This window comes from Micropterus dolomieu, linkage group LG17 (genome assembly GCF_021292245.1).
Source record: "Micropterus dolomieu isolate WLL.071019.BEF.003 ecotype Adirondacks linkage group LG17, ASM2129224v1, whole genome shotgun sequence".
Taxonomy (NCBI): domain Eukaryota; kingdom Metazoa; phylum Chordata; class Actinopteri; order Centrarchiformes; family Centrarchidae; genus Micropterus; species Micropterus dolomieu.
This window is the reverse complement of record NC_060166.1, coordinates 17508888-17535942: the sequence shown is the minus strand read 5'-3', so window position 1 is coordinate 17535942 and position 27055 is coordinate 17508888. Positions and strand designations below refer to the sequence as shown.

General features: G+C 38.8%; 1 protein-coding gene across 1 annotated transcript; it reads right to left on the bottom strand.

Moving 5' to 3' along the window:
* Positions 1 to 1733: 1733 nt before the first annotated feature.
* scn4ba (sodium channel, voltage-gated, type IV, beta a) lies at positions 1734 to 25862 on the bottom strand. Its single transcript, XM_046073373.1, has 5 exons — positions 24962 to 25862; positions 10572 to 10735; positions 10153 to 10372; positions 9834 to 9963; positions 1734 to 8694 (listed from the first exon to the last, which is right to left on the bottom strand). The coding sequence occupies exons 1-5, from the start codon at positions 25053 to 25055 to the stop codon at positions 8601 to 8603; spliced, it is 702 nt and encodes a 233-aa protein (XP_045929329.1). The 5' UTR covers positions 25056 to 25862; the 3' UTR covers positions 1734 to 8600.
* Between the last annotated feature and the right edge of the window lie 1193 nt (positions 25863 to 27055).

Below are 27055 nucleotides of genomic sequence, written 5' to 3'. Positions count from 1 at the left end.
AGTTCCTAGCTAACTTAATGTTTAAGTTAGAACAAACCCGAGTTAGAGCCTGTCAATGACAACATCATTTAACATAAGCAAACAAACTATTAATATAATAGTTTAATCACAAACATTTTAGAAGCCTTAATGTATCTTACTAAATGAAAACAAACAGTTTGACTTACGCTCGTTTGCCGACAGATACCTGCCGCTGCTGCTGATATCTGTCTGTCACTCAAACGTAAACACGGGGTCTCCTTACTTTTACCCAAGGGGGGAAACAGCGCCACCAAAATCCCGCATGTGGCCAAAAATATATTACATCCGTAGCGATAAGAACTACCCATAGACCGTATGGAACTACCACAGAGAATGAATGGTAAAAGTTAAGAGAGCTTTACTATGTACGATTTTGTCACTAAGGTTCATATGTCAAACCTAATCCATTTGTGAGTGAGGGCATTTTATTCGTAGTGTATGTGTTTAAGGCACTATCGACATGCTCTAATAATTGAGGAAGGATATGCTAAAGTGTGTGCATCATCTGTAGACTGTACAGGCAGCAACAGAAACACACCACATAAAATGTGTAAGCCATGTGTTGACTGAAATTCCGTTGTCTGCAATGCTGTCCACACTGAGCAGAAACTAACATGGCACACTTATACAAAAACTCCACAAGATGGCTGTATGGAGCAATCTAACAATAACCTGAAACCGTGCTAGGCCTACATGTTGATTTGTCAATTGCCAAAATAATGTATTTAACCATCCAGAAATTATTTTATGCCCCAGTTATCTCACCCACTGACTGATTTAAAGTTCCCTACAGTTAAAATACACAGGATTTAGGATTCATTCGGATGCCCTGTCTATGGAAGAGGATACACTGAATTAAAATGCAGGTTTTATTTGGATTAAATCAATTATTCAGAAAAGATATATGTATTAACTGTTGCTAATCAGTTGTGGTGTTTTTTTAAAACTTTTTTAACAATATGCCAGCTTTATCAAAATGAATGTCCATCCATCCATCCATTCATCGTCAACCGCTTATCCTGCGTACAGGGTCGCGGGGCAAAATTAATGTATTATTAATAATATTATTATTAATGTATATGATCATAGCAACACAAACTCTGTTATTGTGAAAATTCACTTAACTCCCTTAGTTACATATATTGTGTTTTTGAAAAAGATACACCTAAGGCAAATAGGCCAGATGAGGTGTGACTTCTGCTTGCAACAATATATATTGTTGTTTTGGCCAGTTTCTACTCTAGCATTAAATTGAAATAAGGAGAACAACACCTTATTGAGCATTTATTGGCTTTTCTTCCATGTACTGTATTACCCAAAAGAACAAATTTGACCCTAAAGCTGCAGCTGCTGATCTTGCTTGATGTAGGCTAAGTGATGTGATTGAATAGAATGGTAGAACCAGCATGGCTGCTACTAACCGTAGTGGAACAGTTTGTAATAAAATAAAATAAAAACGATGTGTGGTATGATATTGCAATACCATTTTTGGTTTATTGTTACAGTAAGAATCAGTATGGTCCTCTACAGTATCACTATCAACCAATTCCTGTTCTTCTTTGAGTCTGAGTTTCTGTAAGTTAAAATCACAAAAAGAATATGACCTATCCCAAATTGAGCGATCACACTCTTTATCAGCTATCGATGTGGATGAAAAGTGAAGGAGAATACTCTAAAGTTGGATAAAGACACAATGAGACTCAACAGCGCTCTGGGAATTTCAATCAACATTTTATTTCTGATACATATTTTTTTAACAAGTCAAAAGTTTGAGGTGCATAGTCATGAAGGGAGCATGAGCAACATGGTCACAAATACATACAAACAGCTGAACATTCAGAGGAAAGTTGATGCAGCAAACCTGGGTTTGCAGATTTGTTGTGTGTGTGTGTCTGTGTGTGTGTGTGTTGAATGGACTGTGCTGAATTTGCCTCATGATGTGGACTTATTGTAGAATACTGTAATTTGTATTACGTCAGTGGCCTTGGATAGTTTAAGATAAAATGTGTGTTGATATGGATTTGTTATTTTGATTCAGACTGAGTTACGTTTACGGCTCCTGGATGTAAAACATATTGTTGAAATTGTTTATAATGCAGGACAACAGTGACAACATGTGAAAAGGTCAGTGTCAGCCTATGCTTATTATAATTCAAATAGCTGGCCAGCTACAGTAGGAGGCAGTTTGCTGGACGTGTAATACAATATTGACACACAATAGGTCACAATATGCATCATAGTTTAGCAGCTCTAACAATAATTTGAACAAAGTTCACCAAATGTCTTGCAAAGGAAAATAGTTGTGTTTGTGCCAAAAATAAGAACATACTGCTCCTATTTCATCAGGTTTTTAGTAAAGTTAACTTTTCTGCTGAACTACACCAACATTAGATTTGCGGTTTGATATTTTGATCTGTGTGGAATGTGGGAAGCAGAGAGCAGACGTCAGACTCTTGGCTTGGCAGTGTGAGTTTCAGTTGCTAGAAATACAGGAGTAGCATAGAGCAATATCATCAACAATTTGATACTGAAATACCATTAATACAGCAGTAGACGGTAATACAACATGTTTTAGTAGTGTAAGTGTACTAAGTCAGTTGTGTGACATTGTAATAGTGTTGTAACAACAGCAGACGTGAGACTCTTGGATTGGCAGTGTGAGTTTCAGCCGCTCTGGCAGTAAGAGCAATACTAACTCAATCATAGTGGTCAATCAGAAATCCTAACACTTTGTTATTTTAGTGAATAACGTGACAGTAACACTTAGACTATCTGTAACTATTTATTGCTCACTCTGTGAGCCATTTGATAAAGGATTCCTATTTGTACAAATTGTTACGTGGATCCTTTTCCTAACAGATTTAGTGTTAACATATGCATACACATCACCCCTTTTTAAATGTAAATAAAATGCCCAGTAGGCACAGGGATTACAATTATGTATACTTATAAACAATCTAAAGAGTAGCATTATCTAAAGCAATTAGCAACTAGGTATTTCAAAACCATTTATAACCATGTATTGTTTTAACTATGGAAATTGCATGATTTTATCACTCAATTACATACAATTTGAATCTTAGCTTTAAGTTAAGTTGACGCAGTTTTTTTTATCATACAGTCTTTTTCAATCTGATTCAAACTGCAACAAGTGCATGTTTGAATTGTATGTCAGATCAGCCTCCACTAGAGGAAATTATTTGATGTGTTGGGCATCTACCACTGGGTGGCAGTCCTACTTTATTTACTGTATTGCACCACTGCAGAGACGCTCCTACACTGTACAGGGCATCCTCGGTACTGCAGCAATCACTGCAAGCTGTTGGCTGACCTCAAGAATCATGTAAGGTTCAAGTTTTGTTTTTTCTTTTTGAGCCAGGCAGGTCAAAATCTAGTAAGGGGTTTATGTAAGAAAACAAACAAAAATTATATAAAAAAATGTTAAAATTGTGGCGATTATGAAAGCAGCTGTTCCACACCTACAGCATACATGCATTAAATCAGATTGCATTTTTTATCTGTCACACATATATCCGGCCTCCATTAAAACAGAACATCACTAGAACACCCTCCTCACATACCTGTGACTGCTTTGCTGGACATATTTTGGTATGGCATTTTTTCCCACTTTTTCAGTAGTTGTTTTACCACAGGGAAATAAATTCATACTGGCAGAGAAAGTCAGAGATAAGGAGGAATCTCCTTGAACATAAAGGCAGGGTTAATGGGCTTCACTGCAGAAAATGTAGTTTTCAAGTTAGGGATCACAGAAAAAATATGCGGACCAAACAATGGGAACTGTGGGCCACAAAAACACAAGTTATGCATCACAGTCCCTACATGAAACCACCTATTTGTTAATCTATAATGGGGTTAAAGCTATGTGGTATGAAAAGTACACTAACATACAGATCAACCCCACAATATTGCCTTTCCCCACAGGAAGACTTTGGATATATGTACCGTCTTTACAGAAGGATCTGAACACACATCTTGTTAGACAGTGTGTGTGTGTGTGTGTGTGTGTGTGTGTCTCTGTGTGTGTGTGTGTGTGTGTGTGTGTGTGTGTGTGTGTGTGTGTGGTGCTCCCTCATTTCCATAACATTCACAGTTTTACAACACAACAAGTATCACTTCTAACACTGCACAGTTATAGTTACAATGTTAGCAGCTATTACAGTTTTCCAAAGCAGATAAACCTGTTTAATGTAGTCTCATGTTGATACACTGAGATACACTTGTACAGTGTAGATACATACATCGGTACAATGAACAGTGCCTTGGACAGACAAAGTTACCATCATAGCCTGTCCAGACACATCTATAAAGTGCCTTATAACAGGTTATTGCATAAACGGATGTCTGTCTTATTGCTTCCATTGAAAGCAAAAAGGGATATGCACTCCAGTATTACAGAGCAGCAGGCTGACGGGAGTGAACAATTAGAAAAATAAGATAAAAGCTTGCCATAAAACTCTGTTCCATTGACACGTTGATACATTGACATGTAGTCAGTCAGTGCTAAAACCATTATGACACAATGCTGTTGTCAGGTACTCAGTCAAACTTGACAAACAAGTGAAATTGATAGTTTTTGTTAGCTCTTCCAATAGATTGTACAAGAAGAAGAACAATGATTTTGAAGTCACTTCAATAATCTCATGCGTTTTGTGCACCCACTCTAAACTGTGGTAAAGTGCTATATTGTTTGTATGCAAGGACAGTGTACTAACACTCTGGTATCAAAGTTACTCTTAGTGTATGAGTGCATGTGTAGGGGTGTGTGTGTGTGCGTATATTTGTGTGTAGCTTTCAGCTATCATAGCTATTCAAGTTATGTGTGAGGGTGTGGCAGATCATGTCTGCCAGCTTGACCTCTCGTACTGAGAGTCACATAGAGAACGGGTTCCAGTTTCCAGCAGGCATCTTAGCACTAAGTTCATCCACGCTGACTTATCACAAGATCAAATTTATGCATATATTATGAAGACTTTTTTGACTTTTCCTATTTTTACACAAGGTGATTACTTCTGAAATGTCGAAAGCTGTATAGTTGGTGCATGGTCTAACATTTAAATTTGTATATAATAATATATCTTTTTTCAATTAGTTAATTTACTCTCAACAGCTCCCAGTTCCCTCCATGCTCTTGAGCACATGTTAATCCGGACGTTTACTAAAAACAATAAAATGTTCAGTGCTAAGACACCAGTGCTATTTAGAAACCCAACTCAAATTTCTTATAATGTCCAAATATTTAGACACAGTCACGGCAAGCAGTTGTTTTGCTCATCTGAACTTTGAACTGAGCAAAACACTCAAAGGATTGGCTGCTACACAGAGTAAGTTGGCAAAGGAATTTGAACCTCTGGCCTATTGGGACATTCATACATTCGTTTGATAGTAACATTACCATGTTGAATATAATATTTTTTTTATAATAAATTGAAATATACTTTTTAGACATCTATTCCCTGACAGTCATTACATTCTTTAGCAGTCTGCCCCAATGCTATTCTACCTGTATTGCTGAGCCAGTATCAATGGACGTGTTTGGACTATCTCAGCACGATTCAGAAAACGTGTATGTGTGAAAATATTTTCTTATGGTTATCAGAGCAAGTGTGTATTGCAAAGTAGCCATTTAGAGTCTGCATTCAAGTGTGAAAAAGTGGATACTTGCTATTGAATAAGTAAGGCTGTGTCCGATATGACCACTCATTCATTACTCCCTACCCTCTATGTAGGAGAGTATGTAGAGGACTATGTAGTGAGCTCACTATTAAAACAGTACTTTCGGACACTACTCCGATCGTTATTTAATTACGTCATTGCCATAGGACAATCTGCTGGTGGACTGTTTTTTTCTATCAGCGCAATGCATGATGGTATGTACGGCTTGGTTAGTGACCATCAGTTATACACTACTTCTCAAAATGCATACTGGGATACACTGAGTGGACTATATAGGGTATAATAATTATCACTCTACATTCGGGCAGCACTACAAAATGATGAGCTCACTATGGAGTCCACTATATAGTGAGTAGTGGGTGATTTCGGACACAGCCTAAGTGTAAGTAAGTCACCTTTTATTCACCTTGACTTGGTTGAAGGGGTAAGAAATGTTGTAGCAGTGTTGGGAGGCTCTTATTGATTCATTGACAGAGCTTCAGTCAGTTGAGGTCAATGTGAAGGGTTAAATGAGAGCATACATAGACACACAGAAATAGTCGTGTACTGTGGTGCTAGACAACATACTTATATGAAGGTATAGAAAATGCGCACATGCTAAAAATGCATTGGTTATTTGTCAGAAGCAGCATGATTAAGTTCATTCATTTCTATGGGGAGCTGGGTAGTCTAGGGATTGTCTTTGATGAGGGTTAGGGTTGGTTGTTTTTTAATACTTTTCTATATTTTTATCCTCCCACCAGCAGGGGGAGCAGAAGCAGAACAGGCACCTGTGTTTCATCTAAAGCAAAACAATAAAACCTGTGCAGAACAGAATCCTTCAGTCACCTAAAAGGAGCCCGCTTGTCAGCCTTATCTTGCCAGTAGTTGTTCAAAATCTGCTGTCAGCATTAATGAACCAAACACCCCAGCAATGTGTCAAACCTGGATGAAGCAGTAAACATGCAAGTTGAACTTTAGTGTGTAAGATTTGGACAGAACTGTTAAAGTAAAACATTCAAAAAAATTAACTAGCATGATCCACAGAATGTGAAGAAGTAAAAGTTCCGACGTCATGTCAAAGAAGTCTATCTATTGTGTTGCAGAGATATCTACTGAAGTTATCGTGCTAACAAGCTAGCTCCATCCCGTCCTGTGTTGTAATACCACTTGTGCCTCGAGATGTGATAGGGAGTGACTGAGTCCAGTCTGCCCTCAGTCCAACGTGAGGAGACGAAGCAGTAGAGCTGCCCTGAGGGCTTGTCAGTCAGACAGAGTGGGCCAGTGTGGGTACAGCCATGAGTGAATCTGGCAAGAAAGCACACTGATAATCTACTGTAAATGACATATAGGTTTAAATGATCTGATTCTAATAAATTATGAAATATGCATCCCATGCTTGCCAATTCTTGTGTCTCTCACCCAGTGTCCAAAATTAGCACTCCAAATGTGAGTGAAAAACTTCTTTGGCGTATAAAATAAAGTGACATCAGGGTTGTTGAAATAGGCCTACTTCACTGCAAACTCTTATCAATACAACACATAAGTTGAATGACCACGATTTGTTTTGCATCATCTGCACACAGTTGCGGCATGTAATGGATGACCATCAGTAATTGTATCGCAATTCTCGAATTTACCCTTGCTGTCACTGTCGCTATCTAGCTATCTGTCATTATCTAGCTAGCTCAGTGCTTTATCCATGGTAAGTTGCACACAACTCTGCTGTGAAGAATGTTGTAACACTGCATGAACACGGACTTGTTATTTCTCTTCTGTGACAGCGAACACAATATTTTCCGTAACTGTAATGCTTAAATAGCCATATTACGGCTGACTAAGGTGACTTAATTACCCCTAATAGCATATACGTTTCTGTGATTGCTGGAGACTTGCTTCCCACAACAAACCTGCTATTCTACATCATATACACAAGTTATACCACAAGGCCACCTTTCTTAAAAGCGGAGAGTCAGCCGGTAACACAGCAGAGTTGTGTTACTTGTTAGGTGTGTTAACTTGTTAGAAAACATATTAAATATATCAGTGGTTGTATACACAGTGGTGGAGGAAGTACTCAGATCCTTTACTTCAGTAAAAGTACTGACCACCTGCTCTCAATTCAATTCCCCCCAGTGGTCCTCTGGTTTGGGTTTACAGGTGGATTTGGGTCAGTGTCAAGAGAGGTGGTCGGAGGAGAAGCCTTTCAGCAGTTTCCTGCTGTTGTTCAGTTGACATGAAGGCAGTTCATAGATTGTGGTGATTCATCCTGGCAGGTGCGTATTCCCACCGGTCAGATTTGTTTTTACACAAAAGTCCCACAAATTACAAACTGAAAGTTAAACATACTTTTAGCTTGTCAACTGACACTGGTAACTGTATTTTGACAGCTAAATATTGAAATTTGCTCTATAAATAAAGAACTTAAGACAACTGAGGATCTGCTTTGTGCAAAGGTTTTCCTCTAAAATGATGTAATAGTTACTATTAGTTGTATCATGGTTATAGAGGGCTCAAAGTAAAAAAAAAAGTGTAGTGTGTTTGAAGATGTAACCTGAATAAGAAAATAAGGGTATGAAAACCACAAGGATATGTAACTACAGGCAGAGAGTTGAGGCGAGGCTCTACTGTAGAGAGTGTCAGGTTTCAGTACGATGTAGAGCAGAGTTCGATAACAGAGGCTGTATGCCGTGTTACAGACGGGCTGCCATGTAGGTGAAAGAGCGATCCAGGCCTTTGCACATTTCACACTTCCCAAATCTCAAGCATGATTTAAAATAGACATGTACATGTTGTATTAGTTAGCCACTAGCAAGATAAAACAGTCCACTGAAAACACCATTTCCTCCCAGCGTGTACATTTGTCTAACATATATACAAACATACAGACATACTTTGCATTTTGCTTATGCCTTTGGTGTCCCTTTGTTGTCAGCTTTGGCTCCTGAAAGTCCATTTTCTGTGTTGTCATTCCCTGAGGAGCTCACCAGGCACTCTTTACTGCAGGGGACAGAATAACCAAAGGTTAAGATGTACACCCATAGAGGGAGGAACATGGCAGTGATAAGAGCTATAAGTGGCCTAACCCTCAAAGCCCCAAATAATAATCTTGTGTTGGACACAAATTGGAAATATGTAATTAGGTTATTACTGAAACACATATGAAAGAAGCTAACTGAATGCTCAGAAGAACTCATTTAAAACATGATGCATCGTGCCACCCTTTTTTGTATACTCTTTTTGTATAATGTATGTATCCTATTTCATAAATAGATGTCTGCTTTGGAACTTACTACTGACTTAGCAATTGTGATAGGTGTGAAAAAACAAAGTAGAGATAACATTTGTCCGTCTTTTTATGTTAGATAAAAGTATCAAGTATCTCTTGTTTATTAGTTGCAGTCACGCTGGGTAGCCAAAGTTTTGTTAATAAGTGGTAGCAAACGTCCTGTTAACATGGACAAAAAAATTTTAGTCTCATATTAACCCAGTTAGGATGACATTTTAATGCAGAAATTGCCATGAAACTGCATTTCTGGTTTCTTTAATCCAAATGGTCAGTAAGACAAGTAGATTTTGGTCATGTTATACTGTTTAAATGATCGGTGCTTCTCAGTGTTTTCACAGTAGTTTTGCAGTACAAATAGTAATTGCCCTGTCATAAAAACAGCTCAATACACCAGGTTTCTGAAGAATGTATGTTAATGGCCAAAAACATATATCCAAATCACTATGTGATAGAAATAAGAGTCTGTGGTTGAATACAGTTGGGGAACTGATGTTGTAACAACATGCGTTTTAGTAATTTTCTGGCGAATGCTGTAGCATGTAACTATGCATTGTCTTATTGCCATAAATTCAGTTAGTCTACCGTGATGATTTACATCAAAACGCAGACATTAAAGTATCCCATTTAAAAAAAAAAATAATAGAGCAGTTGAGTACCACATCCAACTCACTACTGACAAGTATTGATAGATGTGAAAAGACAAAATAGAGATTACATTTGTTTTTCTTTTTTTGAGATAGGCAGGTCTCTCTGTTGTTTATTAGCTACAGTCACACTGAATAGCCACATTTTATTGATAAGTGGTCGCACACAATATATGCTGTATTACTATAGTCAGTGATCTACTCACTTCTTCTCATCATCCTTCAGCAGGAAGTGAACAACCAAGGCCTTTATCACCATGATAATGATAACTAAGCCAATGACTCCACCCAGCACTGAGACAATGATGACTGTCAAAGTATTGTCAACCTCCTTCACTGAAAGAAGGGGAGAGGGAAAGACATTGTGAGGGAGAAACTCAAGCTAGAGAGATGACATAAACATGCATGCTTGACACTAGCAGTGAGATTATCAGTATTCTTATCTGTCAGAAGGTATAAAATAGTAATGCATGTTTAGTGTTTTTGTGTGCCAGGTGTATGCAAGTGCATGCGTGTGTCACATACTTTGGTCCACCACTATAAGAGTGTAGACGGCACTGTGGTTGCGGTTCTTCTCTTTTGGGTTCCTGGCGAAACAGATGTACTCTCCCTCATCTTCGAAGGTGATGTTCCACAGCAGAATGGAGATGTTGTTGGTCTTTGAGGAGCCGACAAACTCCACACGCTCATGGTACACACTGACCTTGGGCTCCACACCCTCAATGGGAATCACCGCTTCACATAACTACACACACACACACACACACACACACCTATGTTGTTAGATACAGAGATAACATCAGCATGTGTTAAGCAACAATGTATCCGAGGCATGCAACATGGAAAAGATCATGTCTGCATGTGTGTGTGTGTGTGTGTGTGTGTGTGCGTATGTGTGTGCGTGTGTGTGTGTGCGTGTGTGTGTGTGTGTATGCATGCTACACCTTGAGCATGGTTCCATTGTCATAATAGTGCCAGTTGAAGTAGAGGTTTTTGATGCCAATGCAGGAGGAGTAGGTGCAGGGCAGCAGAACTGTGGAGCCATTCATTGCTTCAATTGAAGACACTTTACCTGTCGAGACCTCCAGGCCACCGACACTCCACACACCTGAACCAAGGGAGAAAGAGGGGCACAGAAAACAGAAAAAGAAAGTAAAAACATAGTACAGCACATATGCAATACAGACGCAAAACATCACATTTTAGACAGCAGTCACCGGAGAGGTGAACTACGATGCAAGTTTGACAAAGCCAGGCTTTCGTTGTGTTAGCAGGCTCGACAAAACCTAAAACTCCAATCAAAGGTAATGGGTATCACAATGGTGGTTATGAATTGTCTTTGTTAACCCTGGTTTTCAGGCTCTGTGTGTGCTCCCATACAAGGGGGTGTTTGGCGCATCATTTGACTCTTCATCCGCACAAAATGGACCGATCAAGTGCCACCTACTTCAGTTATGAGGAACAGGGCGTTATAATAGATAGCTACGAAGAATTTAAAACAAGTATGATGGCAAAAAGAAACACTGTTGTGGGGAATAAGGAGAGAGGAATTCTGGAAGAAAATTGCTGTTCATGTAAATTTGTAAGTTAATATATTTAATTTACCACTCAATGAGTTCTCAATACCTACTGTTTATTTCTAATGTGACAGCTGCACATTACAGAGCTGTTAAACTTGATACAGCATACTGAAACATTATACTCATTTAGGTCTGACACTGTCCTATAATGAAGACTAATGGAAATAACTTTAGTTTTTGACCAAATTTGATTTAAATTATTTATTTATTTGATTGGGACAGTACATGTTAATGAACAAACATGGAATACATGCATGTAAACATGTCGGATTGTAGCTACAAGCTCATTTCCATCCGTAGTCCCACAGGCTAAGATCACAAAGGTCATAAAACATTACAGAATAAAATTTACATCTGCATCATTTATCATTAAATTATTAAAAGTCCTATATACAATATTCACATAAAATTTAAAAATTCATTCAGTTCACAAACACTCATCCATATACAATTAACAAAACAAAATGAGAAAAATAAAATTAAATTAAAAAAATAAAAAATTAATTAAAATAAAATACAGCATACCCATTAATGTGTGCAATTTTGATTTGCCCATAGCCATTTTTTCAGCTGGACTTTAAACGAGCTATTTGTAGGGCATTCTCTCAATGTTATAGGAAGACTATTCCACAGGTTCCCACCCCAGACTGACAGGAACGTCTGACCGAATGTGGTAAGCCTGTGGGGTATTATTACGTCTCCTCTGGTAGAGGCTCGCGTGGTCCTCTGCGAATTTTCTTTAGATTTAATAAAATCCTTTAGCGGTGGAGAAGCGAGGGAGTATAGAACCTTGTATATCAGGCCATTTTCAAATTGATCATATTTTGAAAATCCAATAGTCTATGTTTTTTTAGAACATGACAGTGGTGGTGGGATAACGTTTTTTTGTCAAGTATTTTTAGTGCCTTTTTATAGAGACTTTCTATGGTTTTTAATGTTGTGGGGCAAGCAAGAGACCAGGTAGTCAAGCAATAATCAAGATGAGAAATAATCATTGAATATAAACATATGTTTTAGCTGCACCCATGGTTAAATCATTTTGAATATGCCAAAAATTTTGAAGATTAAATTTGACTACCTGTGATACTTTTTTTACCTGACTTTTAAAATAAAATGCTGGATCGAGAACTACCCCAAGGTATTTAAATTCTGAGACCAGGTCAAGCTCCACTCCATTCAGAAAGACATTTGATCTGATTATTTTGACATGGCGTTTTGAGAAATACATGCACACAGTTTTTCTGGTATTCATCATGAGGCATGAATCCTTTAGCCAGCCCTGCACATAGAATAGAGCCGCTGTGAGGTCAGCAGCTACTTGTTGGATAGTTTTTGCTTGAGTATAAATTACTACGTCATCCGCATACATGCGAAAAGACGTTTGGACATGAATTTGGTAGGTTATTGATAAAAAGAGAGAACAGAACCGGCCCGAGGATAGACCCCTGTGGGATCTCAACTCCAGAATCTAGACAGGGAGATTTGACACCATCTACTACCACGTACTGTTTCCTGTGGGACAGATAGGATTTAAACCAAAAAAGTGCTTGATCACAGATGTTAAATTTAGTCAACCTAGATAATAAAATTTGATGGTTTACAGAGTTAAAAAGGCTTTCTTCATATCTATGAAGACAGCCCCGACACAAGAACTCTTGTCAAGCAAACCTTTTATGTTTTCTGTTAACACACACAGGGCACTATTGGTGGAGTGATGGGTCCGAAAACCAAATTGTAATGGATGTGATGAAGGTTGGACATTTTCCAGATGGGCCGTCAGTAATCTGACTACCCACTTCTCCGCTATTTTTGATATAACAGGAAGTATGCTGATAGGTCTATAATTGGACATGTCTGTTATAGCGCCTGATTTGAATATTGGTGTTACTGCAGCCACTTTCCAATCTGCAGGAACTATAGAATGATTAAAGGACATATTCAGAAGTTGAGTAATTGGACGTACAAGAAGGTTCTTGTACTCTAATACATCAAGGGCTTTTGAATTGTTCATAGCAGTAATAATTTTTGTTACTTCATAATCTGAGATTTCAATAATTTTGAATACAGACTGATGTGGATCGATAACATTGTCAGAACACAGAGATGAAGCAAAATGCTGCGTAATGTCTTTCACAGAATTTATAAAGAAACTATTGAAGTTAGTGGCTATGGAGAGTGGATCTTTAATAATCGAGTCATTAATTTGGAGCTCCATGTCCTTATTGTTTTTGTTTAATTGTCGGCAAAGCAATTTATTTAGGTTTTGCCATACAAATTTTCCATTGCCGTTTGCATTATCTATTACTTTAATGAAAAAATTAGCTTTGGCCAGTCTCAAGCTCTGTGTTACCTTGTTTCGCATGTGAGTAAACTTCTGACGGTCTGTTGTTAGACCTGATTTCAAAAATTGCTTTAATAGCAGGTCTCTAGCTAACATCAGATTTTTACATTCTTTATTCAGCCATGGCAAGTGGCACCTTTTTTTACTCGTATATCTCCCTCTGCTCGAATGGGTTGAGATTACATTCTTTAGAGAGTTAATAAATTTGCTACTACAAAATTCAAGATTTTCACCAGACAGGATTATATCCCAGTCCAGTGATGACAGGGATGTGGCCACATTTTGTCGTTGGCTGTATAAACTCATAAGGAGACCTGTTATTTGTAGAATTAAAAAAATCGTTATTAACCCTCGACTTGGACAGTTTCCTAGAAAACAGTATAATATTATGGTCTGAAAGACCAGTCAAGAAATTATAAGATCTAATTATCCTTTCAGGTCTGTTGCTGAAAAGTAGATCTTTGTGTGTTTCGTAATCCTTGTTGGTTGCTGAACGAGTTGGGAAAAATTTAGATTGTCCATGATGTACTTTAGTGATTTCCTATCTTTCTTACAATACCAATTTACATTAAAGTTTCCAATTACAATAATTTCATTGGACTTGTTATATGTTGTGTGATGTTTAAGTAGTAACTGCAGTTGTTCATAAAAGTCAACTTTGGCAGATGGGGGACGATAAACGCAAACCAAAGTAAAAGTCATCTCTGCAGAGAGGGATACTTTTACTGATACATTTTCAATTTTGACCTCACTTGGCACACTTAGTTGTGAACACACCAAATTATTTTTCACATACAGCAGTACACCCCCACCTCTTCCTTTACCTCTGTCCCTTCTAAACACATTATAGTCAGGGAAAACAACACCAGCTTCAGGGGATGATTCTTTAAGCCAAGTTTTTGATAGGCCTAATATATCAATATTTGAATATGGTCCTCCTGATTTATTTCTATCAGCACTATTACAAAGCATATGTGCCACCAATCACCCGACAACAATTTGTACAAAATAGTCTACCCGCCATTTTATTTACACAGTGCCAGTGATTGTAGAGAAGGGCCAAGCAGCTTAAAATGTTCACTTTCGTGAATCTGTCAGAGTTTAAATCTGTACTGCTGTGCTATTTGCTACGTATTATATGCTTTTTATTTGCTACATACTGTAAATTGTCCTGCAGTACATAAGTCCAAGTACATCACTAGTCACTAGCAAGGCCTTCGTGATATTTCCAAGTTTAACAACACTGAAGGAATTACACTTTGCTACAATGTAAAGTAGTAGTTTATGTAATAGTCTAAATTTGCTGTCCCCTAAAAAATAACACATCACACAGCCATTTATGTCTAAACTGCTGGCAACCAAAGTGAGTACACCCCTAAGTGAAAATGTCCAAATTGGGCCCAAAATGTAAATATTTTCACCAGCACTTCACAGGATGCCACTGGAGTCCTCATCCACTCCTCCATGATGACATCACGGAGCTGGTGGATGTTAGAGACCATGTGCTCCTCCACCTTCTGTTTGAGGATGTTTCACAGATGCTCAATAGAATTTAGGTCTGGAGACATGCTTGGCCAGTCCATCACCTTTACCCTCAGCTTCTTTAGCAAGGCAGTGGTCGTCTTGGAGGTGTGTTTTTCAGTATGTCATAGCACATGTTGGCATTCATGGTTCCCTCAGTGAACCGTATCTCCCCAGTGCCGGCAGTACTCATGCTGTCAGTGTTGGAGCCCTAGGCGAGAAGTAAGACTCTCAGGAATTCTGCAGCTATTGCTTTTAAATATTTTTTCTCCTGTAGATCAACTTTTCTAATTTAATAAAATCCCTGCTGAGTCAGTACACATGCTTAGCCTTCCCTCCTCTTTTGAGTCTTTGTTTGGGGAAATAACCTCTTTAAATACATGGAACTTTTTACCTCAATGATAAATTGATACATTTTAATTCAGTTATAAATTCCTGGACATTAATTGCTCCTGTGTTTCAGTGAGTTTTCTGCTCATGTTCAAAACTTTCTGCACATTCAGAATCCCTCCCACATAGCCTATCTGTGTTCTCTGACATGTCCAGAAAAAAACTGCAATATTACCAGACCAACATCATCATTTAATGAGAATTCATAATATTTTTAATTCTACCTGCCCTATATCCTACTCTGCTGTGCACTGCGTTATTGCTCCGCTGGTAGTAGGTTATCCCCTTTAGACCATTTGACTGACACAGTTTGGGACTGCACGCTGCATTTGAAACCGAAACCAACCGAAAACAGTGATCAGGCAGAAATCTCACCACACACGTTAACTTCAGAAGCTCCATCAAAGTGCACCTCAAAGTCCCAAACAGAGCAAGACTACACTTCAGTTTTATGTTTTGTAAAGAATAATAGAAGTGAAGGATTTTGTTGAGACATGTTGTTGAGACATGACATCCGGCTCGAAGGACCAGGTTACCATAATAATTATACTCATTTGTGTTATTCAGTTGGAAAGTACCTTGCAGTTCCATGGCTTTAGTGAGCCTTTGTTTGTTGTGTTAGAGTGCTGGGATCTCAACCTATTTGACAGTTTATATTGCAAAAGTCTACCAGTTACATTACTATCTGGACTCGGAGTTGATTCGTGCTGAATAGAAAACTTACTAGGCAACTGCCTATGATGCCTATGCCACGGGCAGGCCCTGTGACACTCCCATCACCATGCGTGACTGTAGGCAAGACACACTTGTCTTTGTACTCCTGTGTGGTTGCCGCCACACACGCTTGACACCATCTGGACTAAATAAGTTTATCTTGGTCTCATCAGACCACAGGACATGGTTCCAGTAATTCATGTCCTTAGTCTGCTTGTCTTCAGCATACTGTTTGTAGGCTTTCTTGTACAGCATCTTTAGAAGAGGCTTCCGTCTGGGACGACAGCCATGCAGACCAATTTGATGCAGTGTGCAGCGTATGGTCTGAGCATACGTCATACGTCTATTTCATATAAGTATATGATGTGTTATTTTGAGTGGACAGCAAATTTACACTGTTATACAAGCTGTAAACTCACTACATTGTAGCAAAGTGTCATTTCTTCAGTGTTGCCACATGAAAAGATATAATCAAATATTTACAAAAATGTGAGGGGTGTAGTCACTTTTGTCAAGTCATGTGACTCGAGTTTTCACCTCTGGTAAACTATTTTTGCTCATTTATTAATTTCTGTCAGTGCATTAACTGCTCCTGTATGCACACAGTGAGACAAAATTGCTCCCAAATCAAAACATAAACATCAATCCAGTTTTTTACAAAATTTTAATGGTGTCCTGTGCTGTTGCGCAAAGCAAAACACATGGGATCTCTTTCATTGCCAAAAGAGACAGCTCACCTTGTATTGGTATTTGGATCTTGCTGGGCAAGTTATGTTGGTTTTACACTGACAGCTGGTGTAATTCTCAGATTGTTGCTCTGGTGTCTCTCACACACTTGGGGCCTATTTATAAATGCTCCTCTCCACACTGACCTGCTCAGGATCACATTGCACTTGGACATGGTGCAAACAGTGTAAAGAGTACACTATGTGTTCATGAAGGGCTTACATCTATATAATAATTTCTCACCACCTGCTTTGCAGCTCTGTGAAGGCATCAGCATTAAAAAAACACAAAAACATAGGAATCCCTCTGGTCATTTTGTAGGAAATCACAGTTTGCAATGGCACACTGGGTGTTAAAGGCTCTGTAACTGCTGACTGTAATCAGTTGGGGTCATTGGTATGTTTTGGCCCTGACAAACTCCAATTCTACGGCAATTTGTTAGTTACTGTGATTAAATAGTTCCATACTAAGCACAACTGTGGATAAGAAAATATAAAAAAATAAGAAAATTATTTAAAATGGAGAAAAATACATTGTTATTCTCTCTGTATATTATATAGAAGATTATAGGAATAATTTTTCTTTCTAATTTTGAAATTTTCTATCAGTGTGACCAATCACATCGTGAGTGATAGAGATAATTACTCATTGAGCCTACGTGTCTTAAGCTTCATGTATGTTTTTACAAAATGTATTCTGATTTTTTCACTTTATTCTGAACTGAGGGTGACTTGATGCTGTGGCCTATTTCATGTGAGTGCAAACACCAATGTTTAAAGAAACAGCGCATAAAGGCCATAACTTTAGATAGTCCTGAGTAACAATCTAATATAAAAGCTGGATTTTGATTCTGATAGTAATGGACAAAATCAATGAAGAAATGAAAGTTTAACAGTTTTCACTAAACCCATTTTCTGGAGTAAACCCAAGGTTTTATGCTTGACTCATACTGTTAACGCATAGTCCCTTAGAATGAATGTTGCCCATTACTCAACACTCTAAACAGTAAATTCATTAAATTTAGTGCCCCATGTTGCTTTTTTCCAAACTACTGTAGCTGTCATACTACCAAGGCTTTCATCTTACAGAAGTGGGCACGGTTTTATCTACCATAGGTTGGAAAAACAAACAAGCTCTTTTGACTGGCCAGAAGGGTTCGCTGATCTCTGAACAGTGCCCGTTCCTGCCTCTAGACTCATAAATCACGTTTGCTCCACAAAAATCAACAAGTTTGCAACTCCTAAAATATTTTCCCTATGACTTCAAATTTACTGTTACACATATGAGATTATTTTCTACAACTATAGATTCCACTGCCACAGATGCTCAGTTGTTTTGCCCCAATAATATCTTCATACATTAGTTTTCTTTATAATTTAACTTGATCAGTCAATGAGTGAGGATGATGACCACAGTTTAGACATTAATGGCTGTGTGATGTGTTATTTTGAGGGGACAGCAAATTTACACTTATATATACAAGCTGTACATTCACTACTTTACATTGTAGCGTGTCATTTCTTCAGTGTTGTCACATGAAAATATATAATCAAATATTTATAAAAATGTGAGGGGTGTACTCACATTTGTGAGATACTGTACATGCAAATGTGTGATGTCTTTGCAGCCATCCCTGACTTGGTAAACAAATTGATTGCTAATTCAGTACTTGATTTGGTAATCAACAGGGAAATTATAACAAGTGGTGAAACAGAAGCCAGATCTCTGCAATAAACTGTGCTCAGTATGAATTCAATTCCCATTTTCAATAACTGAATGGTCTGTCAAGTATGAAGAGAAAAACAAAATAGATAGATGTGCGCATACAGCCTATACTAACAACTGTGAAGTTGATATGGCAATAAAATGTTAAATCACTGAATGTTGTATTAAAAGTACAGGATTATACACCCTGAGTATTTCACTGTGTGAGGTTTGGTTCTACTTTTTCTTTGTTTAGTTTTTCTTTGCTTTTTCGACTTCTCACTCTCATCCCTTGCTTGTCTGCTAACATCCGATATTTTTACCTCTTCTCTGTAGTCATCTTGACTCATCTCCTCTGCTTTCACTAGCAACTCAGGCCATTTGGGTTCTCCTTGTTCTTTTCTGTTTCTGGTTTTGCTCTCTTTTAATGGACTCTTACCATTCTTTTTTTTCAGCACTGGGCACTTTTCTCTCTCACTCTCTTTTTTTCCCCTCACTCTTTCTGTCTTACTTGCTCTCAGAACGTGTTCCTCTGGGACGCTGTGCCTAAATAAGCAGAGGAGAGATGTTGGGAGCTGGTCTGTGTGTGTGTGTGTTTGTGGTGCAGTACACTGGAATCAATGACATCCTTAAGTTTTGAAATGTTTTCTGTCGCTGGCTGCTGGTCTGAATCATTTGAGTGCCTTTTAAACTCTAATATAAGTAGATCAACAAATAATATTTTAAATGTAAATGCTCTGTATGTGTATAGCGCCTTTCAAGTCTTTGCGACCACTCAAAGCACTTTAACACTACATCACATTCACCAATCACACACATTCATACACTGAGCCTAAGTGCTCAAACAGAAACTAACATTCACACACACTGGTGGAACACCCACCAGGGGAAATTCAGGGTTCAGTATATTGCCCAAGGACACTTCAACATGCAGTCTAGGGATTGAACCGCCGACCTTCCGATTAAGATTGAGCAAGGTTTGAACCCAATTGCTCCAGAGGGAATAATGATGCAAAGGGAAACAGGGGAGAATCTCCATTCTAAATGGCATACGTACTGTGTAAGTCTTTTACATATCTGAGAAGAGTGACCCACCTCATGCCTAGAAATAGATTTCACAATGCCCTCATTTTACACCTCTGCTCTCTACTATTCCTTTTCTCTCCACCCTTCCCTTTACAATTTATTCTGACAACATCCACAGATTCACACATGTGCAGTGTGTGTGTGTGTGTGTGTGTGCACATTAGGAATGCATGATATTTTTAGCTCCGCTATCAAATATCTCTTTGTTCCAATTGGGAAACATCAATATCTGAATCACTGATGGGAGGAAAAAGCAAACTGAATGTGTGTGTCCTTGGCTAACTGTCAAGGTGAGTTTTTTTCTTCCTTTTTTAAATAGGCCAGAGATTGAAGGGTTAATGTATTTCCTAGTGAACCCATAGAGAACTGACCGAGGACACTATTACCTCTCTGAGATAGAGAGACAGAGAGAGACAGAGAGAGAGAGAAGTGATGGGAAGGGTGAGAGAGAAGGGAGGGAATGGACAGGGAGGAGGAGAATAGAGGAGAGAGACGAATGGGGGGTTCAGGGGTTACGAAGGAAGTGCAGTGTGTAGGAAGTGACGGAAGGTGTCACGAGGGATGGATAGGGAGAGGTAAGGGAATGAGATGTCCTCTCCAAGGTGAATGTGTGACTGCAGGGCAGAGAATTACAGCAGCTACATATCTCAATCCACAGTGGCCAAGGTGGGGTCACGTTTACACAGCACTTACAGATATGGGCGCACTATTATGTTACTTGTTTGCGTGGTTACCATATTAATGATAACCACGCCAACAACTAACAACATGCTGTATAATTCACATTTACATACCAACTACTGTTGGTAGTTAGGATTACTGGTAATTGCTTTGTTATAACCTGGGGTGCTCTGCATCTGTTTGCCTCGCTGCACCACAACTCTTACCTTTTCTGGTGGTTGTTGTGTAATCTCTACAAAACGGCGTTGCATAATGCCTTGTGGCTTTTGAAAGGGAAGATGATGAAAGTGGTTTAATGGCATAGTTGAAGTGACAGTTGTTCTGTGTGTTTTCATATTTAGGAACATTTTGGACTACATATCTTTGTTTTCTGATATATTTGTCTGTATATTTGGTGCGTGAAATAGTCTTCTGAGTCTTGACTGTTGTCCTACTATCATGGGGGCTTGTAACATCAGCGGTACCTCTATGCAAATAATGAGTGTTACTTGGAGGACGAACAGTGCAGTTGCAAGGACATAATCTTGATGTGTGGATGGGACAGATCTGACAGCAAGTTACTTTCACATTTCACAAATCATGACATTTCAACAGATGTTTAATGTACACATAAACATTTGCTGTATGAAATAGAATATAGAACATTGCAGAATACAGATGAAAAATAGACAGTAATGTTAAGTAATATAATATTAGGGAATGGAGATGGACAGTGCTGCCACAAATGAAATGAGGGAGGTTGAGAGAATTATGGTTGATTGACGATAAGAAAGGGACTACAGTGGCTAGCTTGTTTTTGGATCAAAGGTTTCAGATCTAGAGGTCTGCAAAGCAGTGTGTTCCTCTGCAGAGATTGTTAACTTTCACATCAATGACCAAACCCTGATTTAATTTATTTTCAAACTTTAAGCCCTTGGCGTGCGAGACACGACATTCCATGTTACTACAGAGCTAGCTCATCATTCAACTCTTTGGTGGCAATTCAATGGATTGCATATGGATGCATGTAGCAATTAAGAAAAAAATAAAAGGTGACCTACTAATCACAACAGCAAGTACCCTAAGAGTGAAGCAACACAACTAAAGATACAGATTGGCTCCACGCAATAGTAACCCATATAACAAGAGCCAACATAGTGTTCAAAATACATTTTGCTGTGGTAAATAAAACCCAAGATATCTTAAAATTTGTAATACAGAGTAATATGTAATGCACTCAGCAAAGTAATATAGATAACCTGCTTTTTATAACCATTTTAATAACTTTTGGGGTCAAATCTAACTATAATAGTACTGTAGCCACATGGTGTTTTTGATGCCTCCATCATGCCAAGAAAACGAAACCCAGAAAAGTTACTCACATTAAGACTACAGTTCGGACATTTTCTACTAGATCACAAAGGGATTCTATTGAAAGCATCCTGTTTTCATGCTCAGGTGTCATCTATACACGTTTTGAGAAAACCGTGACTATTTTGCGCAAAACGTCAATTCTGCGTCCCCAGGTATATTGCACCCTAGCTATCTTGCTAGCGAAGTTTGTGTTTAAGGCGTTGACAGTCCCCTGAGGCAACTTACCCTAACCTTGACCGTCACAGAAGTTTGTGCCTAAACCTAAGTCAGTAAATATATGCATGTCGACTGGCTAACCTTACAGCTGTGCAGGTAGGGTTAGCCATCTTTGTGTTGCAACGCAAAATCGACGCTTTGCGTACAATAGCCATGGTTTTGTCAAAGCGTGTATATGATGCCTGATAGGAGAACGGGTGGTTGAAAGACATCTTTTGGGAAACAGACAGCAACAGTGGTTGTGTTTTACATTATGGTATAGAATTACAAGCATGCACATCACTTTTAATGTGTTATTTAATTTACAGACATTTCATACTGCTTATAATATGAGGTCAGCATAGTCTAAAATTGTTGTCTACATACAATCCCACACTAGGGTTGCCGATTTGGCTGGCAGTCATCGACCACTGAGTCGTCTACCTTTGTAACATTGCTGCCAGTTTTATTTGGTTTGCAACTGGTTTGGACCTGCCTTAGTAAATCAGGGGGTGTTTATTTGTATTATAAATTTGAGGACTTTTAACAAAGGTAGGAGTGGGACTACTACACCTATCAAACATGAAGCCATGTTCTGCCAGATAATCCGTCGATCAGCAGACACTCTGCTGCACGAGGGTCAAGAGTAACGCTAGCTGAACAAAACAAAAATTATGTATTCATTATGTAACCGGGCTGGAGGACTTGGCAAAAATTGATGATTAAGCAAAGATTGACAACCCCACCTTGGGACTTTCACCCAAAGAGTTAAGATATTAAATTGAACAGTTATTACAATTTCAGGGATTCCCACTAACACAGGCAAGCCTACAGAGAAGATCAGAGACAAGGTTTTCTATTTTTCTGTCTATATGGCAGTCAGTTATATTTCTACAGTGAGGACCTTATAAAAGGGGCTATAAATACAAACGACGACACACAAATGTAAAAATGAAACCCAAATAACACACTTAAAAATACATGCAATGTTATTCAAATGAGCCACCTGTTATACATCACCACCTCTGTACCAAGATAAATTGGAATAACCACTATAAAGAAATGTTTAAAGTTAAAATGTTATGTTAATCTTTTTCCTAAAATAAAAGCCAAATTAAAAATCACTAAACGAAACACAATATTCAAAACAAATAAAATCTCCAACCCAACTATAAAACAAGTCATAAAAATAAAACAGTCAAGGATTCAATGAAAGTGAGTTAAAAATAATAAAACAGGGAGTTAATAACTAAGGCTACGCAAAGAAGCAGTGGCAATCTGTGGCTGTTCACAACACTCCCGAATCTCGGCAAACGTTTACGTGCTTCACAGGCTTCACGGGCCGTCTCTTCCAGAGACCACACAGACACAGCACGGACCACCACACCATGCAGCAGCAACAGCAGAAAGACGAAGCTTGGAGCTGACCTGATGGACATTTAATTCTAGGCGGCTAAAGTGGTAACTCACGTGAAAAAGTGTAACTTAAGCGCACAAGCACAGCATCCAAAGCACATCAGAGTAAAATCTAGCAAGTTAGTCATTAGTTGTTTATAAAACTACAGTCACTGAAGACAGGGGTGTAAATTTGTAGCTAAGATAACAAAGAAGGTAACGTTACCTAGCATAACATTTTGAATTATTCATCAATCCAAATAATCACACTGCTTGCCAACTTGTGTTTTCTAAGTCTTTGTGGTAATAAAACTTTTTGCATTGTACTGACAAATATCATGATATACAGTGAACAATGATACAGCAACTAATGTTATCTAAGTTGTTGGTTAGCAAAATGTCACTAGTTGCTGCTACGAAGCTAACATGTAGAAAGGACGAGACATTTCCCAGAGCCAGCACGCCAGCTCCAGACAGCGATACTCACAGCTCTCCTGCTACTATAGGTAACACCACAACAACAGAAAAAACAATACTGACCGACTGATTCTGTAAAACATAGCAACACTAATGTTATCCATCTGTCAAGTCTTCATGCCTTTCAATTCTCGGATGTTAAAGCAGCCCTTGTCTGGTCATATAACTTCTTTTTCAATCTCTGTTATCAATCTGTCAATTCCCCCACTTGTTCTTTAATAAATATTTTGTTGTAAGCTTATTTCTTATTTTACATATTCATCACAATTATTTAAAAAGCAAAGCATGGGATCTTTGGGTGTAGAATGGACTTAAAAACCATTGCAATATGAAATATATAGTTTTTATATAGTTTGATTTAGTTCACTAAAGGATGGCATTGGAATGAGATTCTTCAAATACACCCCTTGGGTTTGTTTATTTACTTTGAACTGTACTGACTTTCAAAAGAGCAGAGCCAGGAGGACATGTTGGGATCTGGGGGCACTATTGGGCCCTACAACAGAATCAGGGAGTGTTTGAGCAAACACACAGATCACCACTGCACCACTACGTCACTACCAGTAATACTACAACCACACGCACACGCGCACACACACACACAGACAAACATGGATGAGAACTGCAGCCATAACATTTTTCTTTATGTATTATAAGTACCATACATTTTTTATATTTTATCTTTCTCATTTATTCTTTTTCGCTTTTAAATGGCTGGCACAGTATTAAGTGCATGCATAAGGAGTAATTTCCCTGTCACTCATCCAGCTAAGTAACCAGATATTCATCATGTCCAAGTTCAGATCATCCCAGGGTTTGATGTTATTGACCTTGATGCCCTATAGCAACAAGTAACATTCACCTGTGACATCACACCTTCAGGTGTGGATTGAGGTGAAAGAACAGCAGATGTTGGTATGGAGTAATAAAAAAAGAAAGGTATCAATTTACTGTGACAGCTGTGAACCACCCACCAAGACCAGCATATAAAACAAACAAAAGGTGTAGAGGGCATAGAAACATGTTTAAATGTATAGACAATCAGAGGGATTCACCCAATCACAACCTGGATGAAATCAGAGGATAGAAGTCCAGTACTCTCATAAAATGTAGAGATATAGTGAAAGAGTGAGGAATGACAGCTGAAGGTATAGAGGGAAGTATAACTCACCAAGCAGCAGTGAAACTACCAGACCAGCATGAAGTAGATCCCCTGATCTCAGCCGACCAGAGACACTGGAACCATTGCTGTCCACTGACGCCATGACACCAAGTCTGTCCGTCTGTGTTGTTGTCTGTCTTTGTGTATGTAAAGAATGTGTGTCTTTGTCAATCTGTCTCCGTCTGCCAGTCTGGCCAGCCTGAACTGAGTCCAATCTATGCAAAAATGTGTGTCTCGATGTGTCTCGATGTGTCTAGATGTGTCTTGATGTGTCTCTTTGTGTGTGTGTGTGTGTGTGTGTGTGTGCTTGTCTTATGTGTCTTTGGAGCAAGGCGGGACACTGAGCTGTGCAGCTGAGTCTGAAGTCCTGCTCTCAGTACCTCCTTCTTTTCTCCTCCTCTGCACTCTGTCCCAGAAATGAACAGAGGGAGAAAGCGCAAAGAGAAGGATTAGAGTAGATAAAGAGTAGAATAAATTCCTTGGGGGAGCTCTCTCGCGAACCAGTGGTTTCCTCTCCAGCAGCCCAGGAAAGCTCAGGGAGAGACAAGCTGAAGAATGCAGCAGCTGAATGAAGAGTGCAGGCTCTCCGTCTCTCTCCCTCCCTTCCTGTCCTCTGTCACTGTCTCTTGTAGACTGAGTGGTGATTATCCAGCATAGGAGAGCGTGGAGCGAAAGGCAGAGAGGAAAAGCGAGGCAGATTTTGTAGCGGCGTAGCAGTGAAACAGCTCCACGGCTCCAGCAGCAGCAGCGACAGACAGGGAAACAGGCTGGCCAATAAACCCCACAGGGGGAGACATAGGCTGGAGGTGGGAGCAGGCACACGAGAGGCACGGAGGGATGCTGGAGCAGAGCCAGCAGCCAGGCAGAAAAGCAGAAAGCGCGTGTCTCCCCAGCCGGCACAGGGAGGAATGAGCAAGAGAGGTACTGCAGAGGTAGAGGTGAAGAGAGAGTGGGAGAGAGACTGAGGAAATAGAGTGAAATGGGGAGGGAGGTGGGTGATAACTGCTGCCACATGCACGCACATAGACATATGCACTCAGCCCCGTTAGGCTGAGTCAGCTGTACTCAAGAGGGTCTCTGAGTCGGACACGGGCTGGATGCTTCAGCCATACTACATACCCCTGACTTCACTGCATAATTTACTCATGTCTCCACTTTCATGTGTCTCCCATGTCATGTTCCTACTATACCTCTGATTTGGCAGGCTAATTTGCCAAGAAGTGATCTTGTCCACTGGTGATCTTGTCCACAAGTTTTCTATTAAATGACGACTGATTTTTTATTCCCCTCTTTCCCTCCTCGGTTCTGTGGTAGAACAATGTGTTTGGATGGCTTGTTTGAATAAAAATATATGGTTTTATAAATGTGGGTTTGTTGAATTTGTTAAAAAAAACAAACGCTGATCTTTTGGCATCATTGCACTGGATTAATTTTATTAATTAATTTTTTTATATAAGTAAGGCATATTGTAAGGCACTCGTATGTAGTAGTGTACATGCACAAGCACCTTTGTCCATATTTTACATTGACCTACATCAAACTCCACATAGCAGCATTGCCATGGGCAGGATATAGGGGAGACCGGGGGCAATTGTAACATTTTTTACATTTTCCTTAATAACTCACAGACTACTTGAGAGACACAAGTAATCTTTTGATACAAGAAACACATATATGTGCACTAATTAATAATATAATTGATACATTTTAACTTATAAGAAAGTACTATAATATTTGATTAAATGCAAGAAGTCAGAGTGTTACAATTGCTCCCTGACGGTAAGGGGGCAATTGTAACACTGAAAAATAAGTCATATTAACCCACTGTATGTCAAGTAAAAGCCTAGGGCTACCTCAAAGTAATTACTTTACCGCTAATGTAACTTAAGAGTATTTTTTTATGGTTCAAAGTATTTTAGATGTCAGCCATCCTTTGCTAAGTTATCTGTTCTATCTTCATAGGATTGCTTTTCACAAGTGAACTAGTCATTCTCTTTGGTTTTGCTGGGTCTTATACAATCAACTACTTTAAATCCACTATATAGACAAACTGAAATTGAAAGGAACTTTACTTTTGCAGACTTAGGCCTATATAACATTCAC